We start from the raw sequence: 18740 nt of genomic DNA, 5'->3' as shown, positions 1-18740 counted from the left end.
TCTGATGGGAACAGATCAAGTGCTATTCTCATCTGCAAGGTTTCAAGCCTCAGAGGGCGGCTGCTATGCAGAGTAAGAAGCCTTAATGGGAGCTGCCTGATACCTGGTTTGCAAATCAAGCATCTGGCCCAACAGGGTGGCAGGCAGTCAGCCTGCCTCTGCAGGGATGGCCACAGCTCTGGCTTCCCACGTGCCTAGAAGTGCTAGGATGGGCAAATTCTCACCAGTGTTGGGAAACCCCTCACCTGTGACAGATCACCCTCTGAGCTGCCCCTTTATGACAGAAGCTGCTCTTCTTTGCCAACAGGAAGAAAGAGAACCCCACAGAATTTCATGGTTCCAAGACTTTAGGAGATCACACAACTGGGAGAAGTGGTGCACAGAGGTTAGGCAGTGTGCCAATAGTCACATAACAAAAACCACCAGAATAGTTTACATAAAGTGCCTCAGTACGTGGTCAGTATGCAGTAACGACGGCCCATTAGTAGTGTCATTCCAACTTCCCAGGAAGTCCAGTGACTGCTTTATAGGGCATTTCCCTGGAAGGCAGAAACTTCACCTACTGGGTTCCTGCTTAATACTCTCAAGTCAAGGACACATCCATGTGATTTCTGTCAAAGTCCAACAGGATGACCATGAAATGAAATCAAGATTCTTGTTCACAAGCCCAGAATCCCGTCCTGCTGGCATTCTGGAGGTCCACTGTTTGAGAGGCTACGTGCCACCATTTCCCATGCTGAGTGAGACCAGCCAAGGAGCAGGAAGGAAGACAGGCCTGCAGGACACTCTTACACAGAAGAGGGAGGTATAGTATTGGAGGCAGATGGTGGCTGAGAATCATCTACGGCCCCAACCTTCAACAGAGATGCCCTTCACTTCTCACACCATCTCTCATGTCATCACCCTCCTCTCCTTCTAAACCTAACTCTCTAGATCATTGGCCCATCTGTGAAATATGAAAACTAATCTAGAACTCTCATTTCTAAAGCATTAATTCAACCAACATTTTCAAAATACCCTTAAGAACCTGTCCTTGCTCTTAAGGAGTCAGTATTCCAGAAGGAGAGAAAGAAGATACAGGCAAATTCATCTACTACCTTTATACAGCAAGTGTCATGTGAAAAGTATAATCGTGTTTCCCCAGGCCTATTCCTTAGAACACTACTTCCAGAAAAAAATGCACTGCTTGGAAAAAGGGGTCCAGGCCAAATGATTCAATAATTTGGGGAAATGCTGTTACTCTCACCTATTTAAAAAGACCTATAGTAAAAATTAACGTATTAAAGGCATTAAGATGTCTTGCAGTAAAAACCTCATTAATGCTGATCAAAAACCCAATGGTTCTCAAATTTGTTTGACTACTAAAACCTATCAATATTCCGTGGCAACAATATTCTATTGAATGTAGTTTGCTGGACTCCAACTAGGGTGATCAGGAATAGGTTTCAAGAAAGAGGAAGCATTTTGAATGAGCCCAGGAGACGGGTAGGGTTTTATTAGGCCCAAAGGGACCCAGGGTATGAATCCATTCATTCAATACACGCACGGTAAGCACTTCCTGTGAGCAAGGAAGTGGTGCCACAGCCGACATGCAGACTGTAAAGCCCTGGTCTCTCCTCCAAGGCAGTGAAGGGCACTGGCTCTGATTTGAGAAAGAGCATTCTAATACTTGGGGAAGAGCCAGAACATGGCGAGGGTAAAGCCAGTGTGAAAAAGAGAAGGCAGAATAAGGGCGGAGACACACAGTGTAGGACTGAGTAGTCAAAGAAAAAGGAGCTATCAGATCTGTTGTTTACCAGGCCACCTATTCCAAGTTAAGAGCATGGCCTACAGCTGTGACAGTCATTTCCCTCTGCCATGGCTGGAAGAGACACCCCAGGCAAGCGTTTCCCTTCTCTGGGCCTCAGTTTCATCATCTACAAAACAGCCAGACTGGCTAAGGTTCCTAAGGCTCCGTGTGGCAGCAATCGCACTTAGGGAGAAGAAGGCTTTGGGGACAGAGGAACAGCTATTGGTCTGGATGGATGTCAGCAGCCTTCCACAAGAATGAGCAGGAGAAAAACAAAGCCAGCTCAATCTTCGACTCTCAGAACCCAGGCCCATTCCACCTGATAACTTAAGATCATGCTTCTCAAATCAGAAGAATAAACCTAGCATAATCTCCAAGAGTCAGTTTTGCTCAAAAAATCGAGGAAAGCAAATTTAAATTTTATACTAAAACTGGCACCTCAAACTAAAATGCAATATTCTCAATGTTTGAAGATTTAAAAAAAAAGAGACAACGACTTAAAGAAGTATCTGCCTTGTGCTGGCTTTTTTTCTTATGGCTCCCCAGTCCCCAGGGGTGCTCACTGACATTTGCAGGGAAAGTCTGACTGGGGAACCCAGAGCCTTTCCTAAGTGGATCTTGTAGAGACTGAAGCTGAATTATCCTGAATAAAGCTCTGCTGAAGAGACTGAAACTCACCATTGGACTGGTCTTCCCCATAGTTCTTATGGGATGGCGCATACAAGAACATCAGAGCAAAGACGTACAGGTTCCACATCCCATAAATGCCTGTGAAAAAGGCACTGTTCACCTGGACTGTGACGCCGCCCCACTTCCAATGGCCTTCCGTCACCTATGGGAAAAGGACAGGAACATTCAATTGGAACCAAGGAGAAATAGAACACCGACACAGGAATCAACCAACACAAAAACCAAATGTCTTCTACATATGGAAAAGTAAAGGGCCATGTAAGACTTCTTTTTTTCTTTTTAGATTTTTCATTTACTTATTTTAGAAAGAGAGAGACAGAGAGCGTGCGCTTGAGGGAGCACAAGTGGGGGAAGGGGCAGAGGGAGAAGCAGCAGATGCCCCGCTGGGCAGGGAGCCCGATGCATGTGGGCTCGATCCCAGGACCCTGGGATCATGACCTGAGCCGAAGGCAGACGCTTAACTGACTGAGCCATCCAGGCGCCCCAGGACTCCTTTTTATTTTTTTATTTTTTTATTTTTTTTTTTAAGATTTTATTTATTTATTTGACAGAGAGAGACACAGCAAGAGAGGGAACACAAGCAGGGGGAGTGGGAGAGGGAGAAGCAGGCTTTCCACGGAGCAGGGAGCCCAATGCGGGGCTCGATCCCAGAACCCTGGGATCATGACCTGAGCCAAAGGCAGACGCTTAACTGACTGAGCCATCCAGGCGCCCCTAGGACTCCTTTTTAAATCAAAATCACACTAGTATGAATTTAGGTTCACTGAGGGTTTACCGTGTGTCAGGTACAAAGTCAGTGGTTCTCATGTTGGCTGCACATCAGAATCACCCAGGGAGTATCTCTTTCTTAAATAACAGTACATAGTTACCCCTAACTTAAGGAAACTGTCTTTGAGTCTCACACTTATCCACAACTATAACTCCTCCTCTGTAGTCTATCTTCGCAGCTCGATGTAAACTCCCTGCAGGCAGAGAACACTTTTGACTTGTTCACTGCCATACCTTGGTGCCTGATGCCCCATAGTGGAGTGAAGACAGTGAAGAGAAGACAGGCTGATTAAATAATCAAATGAAGCCTTAACGGTGAGTAGCCTTCCTTAGTGGGGCAGTGTGGGGAAGCAGAAAAGACACAGGCTTGGAGTCAGAGACCAGGATTCAAAGGCAGACTCCACCACTCACTCTCTGTTTAATGTAAGAGAAGAGTAAGACTCTAAACCGCAGTTTCCTTAGGTACAAAATAGAGGGGACGCCTGGGTGACTCAGTCGGTTATGCATCTGCCTTCAGCTCAGGTGCTGGGATCGAGTTCCACGTCGGGCTCCCTGCTCAGTGGGGAGTCTGCTTCTCCCTCTCCTTCTGCCCCTGCTTGTGCTCTCTCTCTTGCTTGCTTGCTCTCTCTCAAAGTAAATAAATAAAATCTTAAAAAAAAACAATAAAGTACAAAATAGAAACTTGCAGGGTTACTGAGGAGAATTAAGTAAAAATGTTTCAAGAAATTTCCTAAGACAATAAATAACAAATCTTAACGTCTATATAATGTCACTCTATGTAAGTCACTCATGAAGGTAATTATGAAGCTTTCACAGCCCTTACAATTCTCCAGGAATGTTTTGAGGCAGCTTTTGTCTATGTTAATGACTTGGTAATTGTTTGGAGGGCTGTCTGATGACGTATGGATTACACTAAGAACTGTCAACAGAACTATTGAGCCGAGTGACTAAAAATTTGTGCCAGTTCTGAGATCAGTGAAATGATTCTGACCACTTCTGCTTGCTACAGGAAATTTTAAATGGGAGTAGAAGAATACTGGACAAATGTCCCTGTGAGAACTTAATGAGGCTGGGTTATGTAAACCATCTCTAGGAGCCCCTTCTTCTAGGAGCTCAAGTGTAAGATGGTAAGCTGTATCTAAATGTGAATGACTTTAACAAGCAGGTGGATTTCACCTCCTGTTCATGAGGCAATGGGTCTATATTCACCTGACACCTTTTTTTTTTTTTTAAAGATTTTATTTATTTATCTGACAGAGAGAGACATAGCGAGAGAGGGAACACAAGCAGGGGGAGTGGGAGAGGGAGAAGCAGGCTTCCCGCTGAGCAGGGAGCCCGATGTGGGGCTTGATCCCAGGACCCTGAGATCACGACCTGAGCCGAAGGCAGACACTTAACGACTGAGCCACCCAGGCGCCCCCACCTGACACCTTCTTTATAGCGCATGACCCACTGGGGCCCCGGGCATAATAAAGCTGTAAGTATAGGTGTTTCCTTTTGAAAGACGTGGAGTATCAGTTAGTTAGATTAACTAACTCTAGACTTACCAATTTTAGTTGGCCTTGATGATACATAATTTTTCATTTTTGTGATGCATAAACCATTATCATGAACCCTAACTTATTTTTGGAAATAATTCACTTGATACAATGTGCTCGGGAATATTTTTGGCAAAGAATTTCATAACCATTACTGATTTTAGAACAATGTATGAGCATTTAAGCTACATAGAACTAACTTCTTTTTTTTTTTTTTTTAAGATTTTATTTATTTATTTGACAGAGAGAGACACAGCGAGAGAGGGAACACAAGCAGGGGGAGTGGGAGAGGGAGAAGCAGGCTTCCCATGAGCAGGGAGCCCGATGCGGGGCTCGATCCCAGGACCCTGGGATCATGACCTGAGCCGAAGGCAGACGCTTAACGACTGAGCCACCCAGGCGCCCCCATAGAACTAACTTCTTAGAAATGTCTCCAAATGTCACTCTTCTTAACAGAATACCCTAGCTTTATAAAAATTACAGTACCTAGGGCATCCTTAAGATGATTATAATGCATATAATGGAAGAGGAAAGGAAGTCTTAAGATAATTCCTGGAAATCTATGTACCTGCTGTCATAACAAAGGGAACTGTTCTGTATGCGAGGAAGGAGGGTAGGGTGGGCTGGGTGAACTATAGATACGATGGAATAAGGCAGCTGTAATTTTCTTCTACTCTGTTAAGGCAGTAGACCCCTCAATAGGTCTCTCTCCTGCAAGAGACCCTACTTCCTAGGATGTAAGCTGGGAAAACTCAGTACCTTTTTGCTGAAATTGATTCTTGTTGGGACTGGCATGACTGATCTAAGGAAACGCCCACCTGTATGCCTGGTTCACAATGGTATTCGACAAACAGATGTTTGTTGAATGAATATGGACAAAGGTACAGGCATGTGCAGGAATGCTAGTTCAAGTACATGGAAGTAGAAAGGGAGGATAGAAACAGTTGCTCGAAGGAAATATCTGATGCCAAAGTAAAGAGAAAATACTGCATTCTAGAGTAAAGAATGATGATTGTACTTAAAAGTAAGTCAATGGGTAATAAGTATTATTTCACTAAATATTGCTCTCTAACACAAATATTAGCAAAACTCAGACTTTTTTAAAATAATAAGGATGGGGCACCTGGGTGGCTCAGTTGTATAAGCGACTGCCTTCGGCTCAGGTCATGATCCTGGAGTCCCAGGATCGAGTCCCGCATCAGGCTCCCTGCTCAGCGGGGAGTCTCTTCTGCCTCTGAACCTCTCTCCTCTCGTGTTCTCTCTCTCATTCTCTCTCTCAGATAAATAAAATCTTTAAAAAAATAAAATAAAATAAAATAAAAAGGGTAATGATAGTTAACATTTATCCAATGCTAATATGTCAGGCACTACAGTAAGAATTTTAAATGGAAGATATTATTTAGTCTTAACTTTATGGGCGCCTGGGTGGCTCAGTCGGTTAAGTGTCTGCCTTGGGCTCAGGTCATGGTCCCAGGGTCCTGGGATCGAGTCCCGCATTGGGCTCCCTGCTCAGCGGGGAGTCTGCCTCTCCCTCTGCCTGCCGCTCACCCCTGCTCATGCTCTCTCTCTCTCTCGCTCTCCCTCCCACTCTCACTCTGTCAAATAAATAAATATTTTTTAAAAATAACAACTTTATGGGCGCCTGGGTGGCTCAGTTGGTTAAGCGACTGCCTTCGGCTCAGGTCATGATCCTGGAGTCCCGGGATCGAGTCCTGCATCGGGCTCCCTGCTCGGCAGGGAGTCTGCTTCTCCCTCTGACCCTCCCCCCTCTCATGTGCTCTCTCTCTCTCTCTCTCTCTCTCATTATCTCTCTCAAATAAATAAATTAAAAAAAAATTTAAAAATAAAAATAACAACTTTATGAGGTTGGCAGGTAATATTTCCACTCAACACAGGGAAAAACTGTGCCTCAGTGAGGTACATGATCTTGCCCAAGATTGCTCAGTCCGAAAGTCATGGCTCTGACTTCAAAAGAAGGTATTCTTAACCATTATGCAATATAAGAGTAGGAATATTATCCTAAACAGTGGTGAGTCTGTTAAGTTAGCAAATGGAGCAACTATTGTGGAAGATCAAATTTCCTTTGAAAATTCACTTAATTAACCATAATGCAAATTATTATACAGTGTATATATACACAGGTTTGCATATTCAAATCCATAGAGTAATATCGATGTACTATATATCCTGGACATAGTAATACAGGATATTCAAAACTGGATCTATATGCAAAATACAGCTTTACAGTAGAAGCACTGAAATGAGATGCTTATGCCATGAGGGGTAGAGAGGTGCTCAGACGGCCTGAGGAACTAGCAGATTCATGCCCCCATCTCAGGTCTGCTGTGAGACACCTGCACCTTGTTTGGCATAAGCCTGCAGAATTACCCATACTATTTAATTTGTAACCCCTAAATGTATTATTTCCTGCTGAGGGCAGAGAGTTGCGTTTGCATAGATGAGCTGTATACAGAGAGTCACTCGACTGTGGGTGCGTGCCCGTCTCCTCTCTCGGTTATTCATGCCTGGGACCTCCAGAGTTCTGAGCACGTTCCCACCAGCATGAACCACAGTAAGCAGCCTCAACAGAGCGGCCCTTGTCAATCCGAAATCTTATTAATGCTAAAGCAGAGAGGTGACAGTCACCCCATTTTAACTTCCGGAGGAAAAAATCAGATAGCCCTAACCAAAAAAGAAAAAAGAAAAAAAAGAAAATCATCTTCCCTCTGCCTAAGTCTTATTTCTAAAAGTCCCTGTTTTTCCTGATTTAACATTTGAACAATTTACTTTTGTGTAAAACCACCCAATTATACCCCTGGAGCCAAGTGAAGGTCAAATCCCTTTACACCCAGTAGTCTTGACAACCAACATTCCACTTAACAACAAGATTTCCAAATCCCAGACACAGGCTCTCTTACTGGAAACATTTCCTCTGTGAGTAACAGAATGAAGTGATCACACACACAAAAAAGAGCTGGGGACAGGCTCTCTGGGAGTTTGCTGCATGTGGCTTGACCTGAATGTCAGGCACCTGGGGGTCCCCTTAGTGAAGGTTGGTGACCTTCTCCCCTGCATTGCACTTCTGTTCCCTACTGCCTGCCACCTCTAAACGGAACGCCTCTTTCTTTTCCAGAGGGAAGGGGCTATAATACCAGACTGTGATGTACCATCTCTCGGTTGCTATGACTGAGGCCATTAAAATGGCAGGCATTAAAAGACTGCCCCTCAGGACCCAGCTACAAAGCCTCAAGGTCACTGCATTCCACAGCTTCCTGTGGGCCCTTCATTCCTGGCCTCAGAGCTTCAATATCCTGGCGAGATCCCCTTGCATTATATTTCATGGGGCTTAAATGCAAGCTCTCTCAGCAAGCCCGAGAGTATAATGGGAGTTTTAATACATTCCTTTCACCTAAGGCTGGGATCTATTTCAAAAAGTTACCCAATAGGTTTTCTTTCAGGTGAGCTCATTGCTGAGACATTCCAAAATGACATTAAAAAATAAATCCTCTGATGACTATATTAGTACAGTACCTGGGACATCGAGAGTTATGCCTGAAAACGTCTTAGATATCTATAAATAAACCTTAAAAAAATAACCCAGCAGGAGGAATGTGAGGAGCTAATGGAATCCAAAAGAACTCGCTGCTACCCCCTTGGAGTTGAAATCCACTCTGGGCTGACTGTCGCTGCGGCAGATATAAAAAGCCAGCCACAGTCTGGAGCCGTGTTAGAAAATACTGGGGCAAATGGAATATTAATCTTTTTCTCCAAAGACAAGCCACAAACTCTGCTCCTTGGAAGAACTGGCCTCCCCTGCTTGAAAACGGTGCACTATGTAACATAGACAAGGCTAAATTCGGGCAACATGCGGCCGCCTTCAAGATCAGCAGCCGTCCCTTCTGGACTTCGCCTGGAAGGGACTCTCTGCAGAGCCAGGTGCGTAAGTGGCATGGGGCTGTGGGAGCGTGGCGGCAGCTTTCTGAGGGGGCAGAGACACAAGTTAAGACCCAAAGTGCCCTTTGTCTCTGCCTTCCTGAGAACGTATCTTGAGACTGCCTTTCATTTCTCAGCCCAGCTTACTTGACGCTTCTGTTTCTCCAAGCAGTGTGCCCTGCTCTCTCGGACTCATCCAACTGGCCATATTGAGTGTCCCAGTGAGTTACCGAGGCACTGGAGGACTGGACACTCGGGTCACATGAAGGAACCAGCCAAAGGATAAGTCAGCCCTCAGACACCCTTGTCTGAGCCTCAGCTGGGTGAATAAAAAACTCATTCAGAATTGGAAATATGTTACTGCATTTGGAGTGATGACTGAAGGTTCCTCGGTTTTATAAACAAACAGTCTGATACAAACACAGCAGTGGTGTAGGTCACAGCAGATGTGGTAAGCAGAACTTTTCGAAGACAGATATGTATTATTTGTTTTATTTGTTTTCCACACTCATTTCAGCCTTCAACAGCAACACTCACACTGCCCAGTGGGCAGAGCCCACATGTCTCTAGAGGCCCCTAACGTGGCTCAGAGGCACCCTTGGGTGTCCCTGCATCAAGTTCAAGAGGTCCATGGACTGGAATGAGAAAAACTGTATCTTTATGATACGAAAGTTACCATTTCTTTCAATTATAAATGTAGAAAACAAAGTCCTGTTAATATTAGCACTAGCACAACCTGTAATTTTGTGACCCATAAAATCATGACATTTTCCTATCAATTACAATTATAGATACGTATCTGTAACATCTGTAACATGTGTAATTGCAGATATCTTTGAAATCCAAAGTACTTTATTTTACTCATTTAAAAACATTCAACGAAGACACCCATAGCGTCCAGCAGGTTGCCCACGGGATCTATGCTACAGAAAAAGCACAGGAGCCCCTCTACTAGAGGGAAACGAGCCAGCACAGTGAGACAAGTCTGGTCCTAAGGCTCCATCTGCACTAACATTCTCAGTTTTGGCCAAATACAGGGATGACAGAACAGTTGGCAAAAAAAAAAAGTCAAAAGGACTGGGTTCTGGTCCCCAACTTACTGAATGTCCTTTGGCACAACATTCAGCCCTTTTGTTATTCACAAGAGCACGGCTATTCCTGCCCACGACGTGCCAGGCACTCTGCAAATCACTCTGCAGGCATTACTTCCTGTGGTCCTACGGCCCCCTTTTGTGGCAATACTAATATTACATGCATTGTACAGAGAGCAAAATTAAACCTTAGAAATGTGAAGTAATCATCCACTATCCCACCCAGCTGGAAAACTGCACAAATGGGAAATGTCTCTAAGGCCATTCGATTTCATATCCTAGCAACTGAGATAATCACCCCAACCACCCTACACCCACAGGATTTTTGTGGAGCTCAAATGAATGGCAGATAGGTCATCTGTCAGGTTTAAATAGTGCTTTCCACTTTCCAAAGCCAGTTACCAACATTTTAAAATTATTACCACTATTAAAGTTTTCAAGTATAGCAACATTTTGAGTTTTGGAAATAACCAGCAGAAAGGTAAGAGTCTATCAAGCGGACTTCTGAATTGTATTTCATGTTTAAGTGGCAATATAATTATTACAAAGAATGGCTGATGGACTGTAAAAGGATCTATGTTAATGCTTAGATAAAGATCAAGTCAAACGAATACTTGCTTGTTGGTGTTCTGCCATAGGGCTTAAAAAGTGTATTCTCTTAAGTAAATGAAATAAGTGCCCTTCAATCTGGCTGCAGGCTTTTAATTTATGTAGCAACTTTCTTCCTCATACGAGGCTATACTGAAAGGGAAAATTCCATCCACCTCTGGCCAGGTGGTTCAGTCCCAGCGTAGAGCACCTTAAAAAACATGGCTTGGGGGCGCCTGGGTGGCTCAGTCGTTAAGCATCTGCCTTCGGCTCAGGTCGTGATCCCAGGGTCCTGGGATCGAGCCCCACATCGGGCTCCCTGCTCCACAGGGAAGCCTGCTTCTCCCCTCCTTCTCCCTCTGCTTGTGTTCCCTCTCTCGCTACGTCTCTCTCTGTCAAATAAATAAATAAAATCTTAAAAAAAAAAACAAAAACAAAACATGGCTTGAAGAGGTGCCCAGCATTACAGCCTCCCTGCTCCTTCCTCAGCAGCTCTCTAGAATTGTCTGTGCAGAGTGGAGGCACCCCTCCAGGGACATTCTCACCCTGACGCGGTTCAGGGTCCACTTACCTGGCTAACAATGAAGAAAATGACAGTCATAGCGGCACAGGCCAAGGTGATCAGCATGAGGAACTTGAACCTGAAAATCAGCCCCTATTGGGAAGGAGAGAAAGAGTAGATTACCACTCTCCCAGCTAGCACCAATCCTTTTCTCAAGATATAACTCTGTAAAAAAACAATTAAAAAAAAATATCTATAAAACAAAATCCCTAAGAGGGACTAGTAAAATAATTTTATAGTAACATTTCTCCTACAGAGGTGAAGGTGACTGAAAAATTTATTGGGCCAAACATTTCTTATGTTCTTATCTCTCATGAAACAGTGATACCAGAGCCCGGGAAATTATATTCATGGCACGTTGTGAGGCTGCTAATTTCCCTGCTAAGCTGGTTATGCTTCTCTGCAAGGGTTCAAAGTCACCAAATCCAAGTTTTCTGTGGTTGTAATAAAATTCTGCTCCAGTGAACAAAAAGAAATGTGCATATTAATCAACATGAAGTGGATTTGGTTGAATTTTCTCATGTGTCACTCCAGCTCTAGAGACATGCAAAGCTTCAGAAAGTGCCCAGGGTTTCCTGAGAGCAGGATTTAAGGAAACCTGTGTTTCAGGGAAAGACACCTCTTACTTGGGGGCTCTTAGCTGCAGATCCACTGTATATAAAAACCCTGGGGTTCTGCAGTTTCTGTTTCTTTTCACAAGAGGAATTAGGCCCATGTCTCCAGGGACAGCCACTTAGGCATGAATCCAAGGGATCCTTGAAAAATTAAGAATGTGTTGCCTGCATTAAGAGATCGGAGGATGTTGAGTGTTTTCCCTTGAATGAAGCACATAATCTATAAACAGAGATTACTGAATTCTATTTGATCACCTGCTGGATATTTTAGGGGAAATGTGGCCTCTCTGAGTCTAAAAAATCAGATCACCTGGGCTGAAGCCCAGGCTCCAGGCTGATTCTCAGCAAGGGAACCTTACCTAAAGCCTCACCCCAGCCAAAGCCCTGATGCCACCCTAATCAAATCTCCCATCTAGTATCACCCACATTCCATCCCAAAGCTGAAGAACCTGCTGAACAAGTTCACCCCTTCTGAGGACAGAAAGACATATAGACCACAGAAAACTCCAAGATCGACACAAGCCAGCTAGATGCTTCTCAGAGTCAGAGTTAGCCTCTTATTTTGCCCAGACATCTTCTGTGACAGGAGAATCCCTCCATATGTATCTGAAATAAAGGCTTCTCATCTCCAGGTGTAGGTGTGTGGTGTGTGGTGTGTGTTTACACACCAAGCAGGAGCTCCTGAGTCACCAGGTCCCACGTGAGCCGGGAGGTTTGCTCACCTCGTAGTGCAGCCGCCGGACTTTGCTCATGGCCGGCAGGCTGGACTGCTTCCCACTGATGTTCCGAAACACCTGAAACACCATGAAGCACAGAAACAGGAAGTAGAGGCAGAGGCAGATACCAGCCACAATGATGAAGGCCATCTGACGGTTTCCAGTAAAGGAAAGGGCAGGCTTGCTGACACAAACACTTCTCCTCAGCTCTCTTGGCAAGGACACCCGTGGTCTCCAAACAGGGGGATAAAATATTAAAACCTGGCATTCTAATGCCAGCGATAGAGATTTTCGGACACAAAAGTACAACAGAGTGGAATGTTCCAAGATGTTTTCTAAGGCAAGTGAGAGGAGGAATGGAGCCTCGCTTATTAGAAATGCAGACTCCAGGGCCCACCCGAGACCTACTGGATCAGAATCTGGCTCGTAACAAGATTCTCAGGAGATTGATGTGCACGATCCATTTGAAAAGCACTAAAATACTGGGTATTGGTTGCAAATGACTGGTCAGGTAAAACGCTGCATTAAAATCACCAGAAGAGTTACAATACAGCCCAGGTTCCACGGCAGATCTATGGAATCAGATTTTCCAAGAGCAAGGAAACCAAGTATAATCGTGGTTGAGAACCAGTGGGCTAGTCCTTGGATTTTTAGAAGGAGACGGACACCCCGTGGAATCAGGAGGTGATGACGTGGGGGTTGGGAGCAGCAGTTTCAAGGGATGCTGGGCATGGGACGGAAGGCCTTGAAGTAAAACCAGGGATGAAGTTCTGTTTGCAATTTTCTGTCACCACAAGAAAAGTCTTGTCAAATGGAACAGAGAGCAGAAGGACAGATGGCCAAGGTGGGAGATGAGGGTGGGGGCAGTATATACTTTGAAACTGATCAGGGCAACTCTAAGACCCATCCTGAAAGCTCAACCTGAGAACCACCAAGGCTTGGGGAACACTGAGCTGGCTTGGGAGGCAGGTGACCTGAATCCAAGTCCTTTCTGCCACAACTCTACCCCAAGCTGCATATTTTAAAATATTTTAACAAGCGTGCACTCAGTGTGTATATTTCATTAAATAATATATTCAGTGCAGTTTCTCCTTCTTTCCGAATGCCGACAGTACCCCAGAATGAAGGGAATATAGCTTTTTTTTTTTGCTACAGGCCCTGACATTTTATTTGCCTCCGTGGACCTTCATCATATATGGACAATGAAAGGGCTGAAGTAGACTTAACGTTGTAAGGACTCCCCGTGTTGTGCAGCTCACATTTTCGGGAGGAAGGATGGGAGTAGGGCAGAGCACAACTCTCTCATCTTTATTAAGGTAATGATACTACTGAATCAGTTTGCTCACCAAGTTCTTGTGATACTAAGAAGCCCACACAAACATCATGACCAGACAAAGCATATTTACCAGCACATGACAAGATATTATCCATCAAGAAATAATACAACTCCAGCCTTTCTCCCCACTACAACAGAGGAGAGTCTTTTTCTCCCAAAGCACTTAACATATTATTCAGGAAGATAAAATATTTAAATCCAGCATCCTGAAGGGGATAAGAGAAGACTGTCACTTCTGTTTCATGAAGATGACTCAGAGTTTATGCCAACCAACCAGAAGCCTCGGCAACTCCTCTGGAACTAATCACCTTAGCCTTATCTCCATGCAGTCTCAGAAATGAATAGCAGCAGCGTGGTTATGCTGGTACACCAAGGTCACTGTAAGAAGTCTCGCACACGGAGGACTTCAGAAACAGGCTCTCCCACAGGGGCCCAGAGGTGAACCTCCGTGGCTCCAGGGAAAAGCTAGTCATGCTTGAGTCTGCGGTAAACAAGTGTATCACAGGTCATGTGCACAGGCTGTGGTAAGACGAGCAACTCTGAGCCCTCTGCCATGGGGATATGCTGCACCTTCCTCATTTTGCCTGCTCTCACCGGGCTTAAAAGCAAGCATTAATTCTTCTGATTATTTGCATTAATTGTGCCATGATCATTGGTCTGAGGATCAAAGCTCTGGCTGAGCACACATGGAGAATATTAGCAGGACTTAGAAAATGATCTGGGGGGACCTGGCGGCTGTGGGAAGAAATGAAACCCTGAAGTCATCAAGGAAGGATACGGCCAGCTCTGTCCCAACATCTGTAGTCCAGATACTGTAGAAGGGATTTGTGAGTTGTACCCCTCTAGAAAGAAAAACGAGATGGAAAGACACAATTAATACAGAGGCAAAGGGGGACTTTCCTTTTTACACATCCTCTGCTTCTCAGCCAGAAGGGCGGGGGCTGTGTGTAGATTAAGAAAAGTTCACAGTCTTAAAGAGAAACAGAGTTTGAAGGATAGGACCAGCACAAATATTTTCCATCTAGAAAGAGCTTTGCCTTTGATTTCAGCCCAATCCTTATCTGCGGACATGACCACGTCCAATGCTTCCATCCCACAGGCTCCGGACCACCCTTCCTTTTTTTGAATCCTCCTCCCGAGGAGCTGGGGTGGACATGGGGATGCACATTTCAGCCCAGGATCCCACAGGCACCTGCTCACCTCTCACACATGTCAAATATGAAGAGACAGAAAGAGCCAACAGCAATTGGTCCGACTTGCTTCCAGTACCCTGCTATGTGATTCCGCTCGTGCTGATCCTGAGGGAAATGGAAATGAGAAATGACATCGGGGAAAGCAAAGCAATTCTACAGGTAAGTCAGTCATTCTAACAATCCTGCTGACCACCTGTTGTATACCAAGCATCATGCTAGACTCTAGGCATATGAGAATGAGTAAAACCAAAATCTCTGTTCCAGAGGAGCTCATTTTTTATCAGTCCATCCATAGGGGCTCTCATAGCCATAAGAACAGGATGCTATGGGAACACAAAGAAAGGCTTTGTATCTTCAGCAGTGGAAGTTCTGTGGTTTGCAAAATAACTCATTCCGAATTAAATTAAGTGGTTTATCGCATGTGTTTGTCAGGCGGGTGGATCCCCAGAGGACAAAATAAACACTTTAAGGCATTAAAATATGTCAAGAGATATATCAGTATCTCTCATGGTTAGGAGAATAGACGTATGTTCTCCCTACCTTCATTAAAAACAAGAGTGGTTCCTCTTGGTAGATATACAAAGACACTAAGAGACAGAAAATGAAGGAATGTAGAGCGAGAAGACGGGGAAAGGCAGAAGACAAATCCTAGCACCCAGGCTGAGGACCAGGTGCGACAGTCCACACGAATCCACTCTGGGCCTCCACCGTGGCTCGCTGGGCTGCTGCTGGACCCGAGTCCTGCTGCCAAGGGCTCATTCTCAGAGCATCACCACTGGAGGACCCCTCCCGCCTACCCCAGGCACCCCAGCCATCAGCAAACACCTCTCTCTGCTCTCACTGCTCTCCTAGAAGGGCTGCAAGACTTCAGAAGCAAGGATCAAACCCTAGTGGAGTTTAAAAGCAGTCCACTACTATGAAGCTGGTTGCCTGCCAGGAGGACCAAGCTCCAGCTGGCATATCACCTGAGCCACAACGTGAGGACCGCACCATTCTTATTTTTAGCCGTGGTACCTTCAATCCCTCCTGAAATAGGATTTGATGTCTGTGCAAACTGAGACCAGGGAGGTCAGTATTTCAGGGTAACAGGGGTTACCAGGCCACCTGGACAAATTGCCAGCTGGAAAGAGCCAGACCCACATTCTCTGGGGGTTACCTTGGTCCTAGGGACAAGCAGAGCTGAAGCCAAAGCAGAAGAAACAGTAATAATCACTGACATTTGTGTGTTTACATTCTGTGAAATACTCACATCATCTCGCTTAAATCTCACGAAAACCCTATACACCAGGCCTTTAAAATCCATGTTACAGATGAGAAACCGGAGATTCTGGGCCAGACAGTCACTTGCCGGAGGCCACGTGGCTAGGTAACAAGTGGGGGAGTCAGAATTTGAACCGGCGTTCTGACTCCAGAGCTCAGTCTTGCAGCCACTAGTTGATCTTGTCTCACCCCCGTCCCTTCCTCCCTCAGGAGGCTCTTACCATCATGTGCTCGCCGCAGAAGATGATCCAGAAGGAGAGGAGCATCGCGTAAAAGATGCCTTGCCGGATGTCGCCGAACAGTAGCATCCAGGTCCAGTCAAATCCAATGGAAAACCATTCCACTGGGATATTGATAAAAGTCATGGAAATCCCAAGGGCAAAGATGACTCTGATCATGAGAAAATAGCAGGAAAACCACTTTATGCATCTGGGAGGCAGATTTTCCAGAAAAAACCCAAAACAAAACCAAACAAAAAAACAACCCAGTTTAGGGAACTGAGATGTTACCTATTGAGACTGAAGCCATATGATCAGTTTCTTAGCTCTCATAATGAGTTTCTACACCCAGACGCAAAATGCCTTGTGTTGTTGGCACCACCGCGGGATGAAGGAAGCCTACATTAACCTTTCTATATAATTGAAGCTAAGCTCCTTAGTGCCCTGCACTTTATTTTGGTACCACATCAGATTAAGAGCTTCCTACAATGTTTTTCCCTTCCTTTGCCTTCTTAAACAGACCTCACTGAACATAACTATCCTCTTTCACCTATCCAGGTAATCATTAACTTGATCATTAAGAACACTCATGATTATTATTGTGATGATGATATCCTCCTTGGCAACTATGAATCGGACAAGCATGTTTGTTTCAGTAAGAAATTATTCCAAACAACAAGAAATACAACTTCTTTTAGCTGCTTGTTTAGTTTTCATTTTGCTTTTTCCCTACTGCCCAATTAACTGCCACTGCTCTATCAAATATCATTCATTTTGTCACTGATTTATTCATACTTTCAATCATACCTATGAAGTACAAGTGTTAATTAAGCACGGATCACACGCCAGGCATTTTGTTAGGGCCATAGATAACCAAGCGAGGTGGTACTCTTCTACTCATGGAGGTAGATTTAGTGGCTGAGCCAAATAAAGTGTGACAAGAGATAGGACAGAAGTGTGCACAGACTGCCCCAGGGACTTCTAACCTTGACAGAGACAGAAATGGAGAGGAGTTGTGAGTCACAATTGGGGAGGTGGAAGGGCACTGCTAGCAGAGGGAAAAGCCTGAATGGAGGCACAGAAGCCTGGAACAGCCTGAATCATTTGGGGATCCGCACATGGAGGAAATGACAGGACATGACACCAGAGAAGTAAAAAAGGCTGAGCTCATGAAGAAACTCACCTACCCCATTAGAGAACTTATCTTGAAAAGACTGAGGCTCCAATAAGAAGTTTAAACAATGGAGTGACATCATTCATTCATTCAACAAATCCATATTTATTGAGCTCCTACTATGTGCCAGTCACTATTCTAGATGCTGGGATACAGTAGTAAACAAAGTAGGCAAGGATCCTGCTCTAATGATGCTTGCATTAGAAGGGGTGAGAGGAGGGGTCTGTGAAGAAAGATAACAAATAAATAGAGAATATATAAAGAAAAATAAAACAAGGTAAAAGAATGGAGAGAGAAGGGGTATTACTTTATATAAGGTGGGTAGGAAAAAGCCTCTAAGATAAGAGACATTATGCCTGGGCCTGAAGGAAATGAGGAATTGAGCCACAGAGATATCTAGGGAAGAGCATTTCAGATGAAGAGAACAGCAAGTGCAAAGGCCCTGAGGTGGGAGCCTACCAGGCATGTCTGAGCATCATCAGGTGGTAGGGGGCAAGGAGATGAAATCAGAAGTGGCAAGGGTCCAGGTCATCAAAGGCTTTTTATAGGCCAAGGCAAAGGAAATGAAAAGCCAATAGAGAGCTTTGAGCAGAGGAGTGACAAGATCTGATTTACACTTGAAGGGGAACACTGGCTGCTCTGAGAATAGACCGTAGGAAGGAAAAGAGTGGAAGCAAGAACAGTGGAGAGGCTATTTGCAATAATCCAGGTAAGAAATGAGAAATGATGGGGAGTTGGATTAGGGGGTAGCAATGGACATGGTGAGATTTCCTGGTGGGTTGGATGAGGGGTGTGAAAAAAAGAGAGAAGTAAAGGATGACTCCTACTTCTCTAACCTGAGCAGCTGAAAGGATAGAGTTGCCATTTCCTACGATGGGGATGCCTGGGAGAGGAAGAAGTTTGAAGAGGGAGGAAATAAAATGTCCTTTGTATGTATTACATTTCTGTGCAAGTGAAGATGTTAAACAAACAGCTGGAATTCTTGGATTTAGGGCTGGGAGGGGCTGAGGTTGAGGATATGAATTAAGAGTCATCAAAGCCTGATGATTTTTAAGACCATGAGACTAGATGACATCACTTCAGGAATAAGCATAGCTAATGAAGAGAAGAAGTACACAGACTAAGCACTGGCTCCAAAGTTTAAGAGGTTGGAAAGATGGTTGGAAACAGCACTGGAAACAGAGTGATGGTCAGCAAAGGAGAGTGGAAGAAGCTCTGTGAAGAACAAGGAAGTGACCATTTATGTTGAATGTTGGTGATGAGTCTAGAA

At 44.7% G+C, this 18740-nt stretch overlaps 1 protein-coding gene across 2 annotated transcripts in view; it reads right to left on the bottom strand.

Annotated features, from left to right (window-relative positions):
- WLS (Wnt ligand secretion mediator) overlaps positions 1-18740 on the bottom strand; it is a 101075-nt gene that overhangs the window by 8007 nt on the left and 74328 nt on the right. For both annotated transcript variants that reach the window (XM_045897434.3, XM_045897433.2), the window contains 6 exons: positions 16300-16468; positions 14826-14923; positions 14404-14467; positions 12296-12439; positions 10969-11052; positions 2468-2621 (listed from right to left, as the gene is read on the bottom strand). In XM_045897434.3, coding sequence (XP_045753390.1) covers positions 2468-2621; positions 10969-11052; positions 12296-12439; positions 14404-14467; positions 14826-14923; positions 16300-16468 — 713 coding nt within the window. The remainder of the gene's footprint in view (positions 1-2467; positions 2622-10968; positions 11053-12295; positions 12440-14403; positions 14468-14825; positions 14924-16299; positions 16469-18740) is intronic.

The sequence above is a fragment of the Mirounga angustirostris genome, unplaced genomic scaffold, assembly GCF_029215605.1.
Source record: "Mirounga angustirostris isolate CCGP_5_RB_7025 unplaced genomic scaffold, mMirAng1.0.hap1 SCAF_4, whole genome shotgun sequence".
NCBI lineage: Eukaryota > Metazoa > Chordata > Mammalia > Carnivora > Phocidae > Mirounga > Mirounga angustirostris.
Note: the sequence above shows the minus strand (reverse complement) of the source record. Positions and strands in the feature narration are given on the sequence as shown.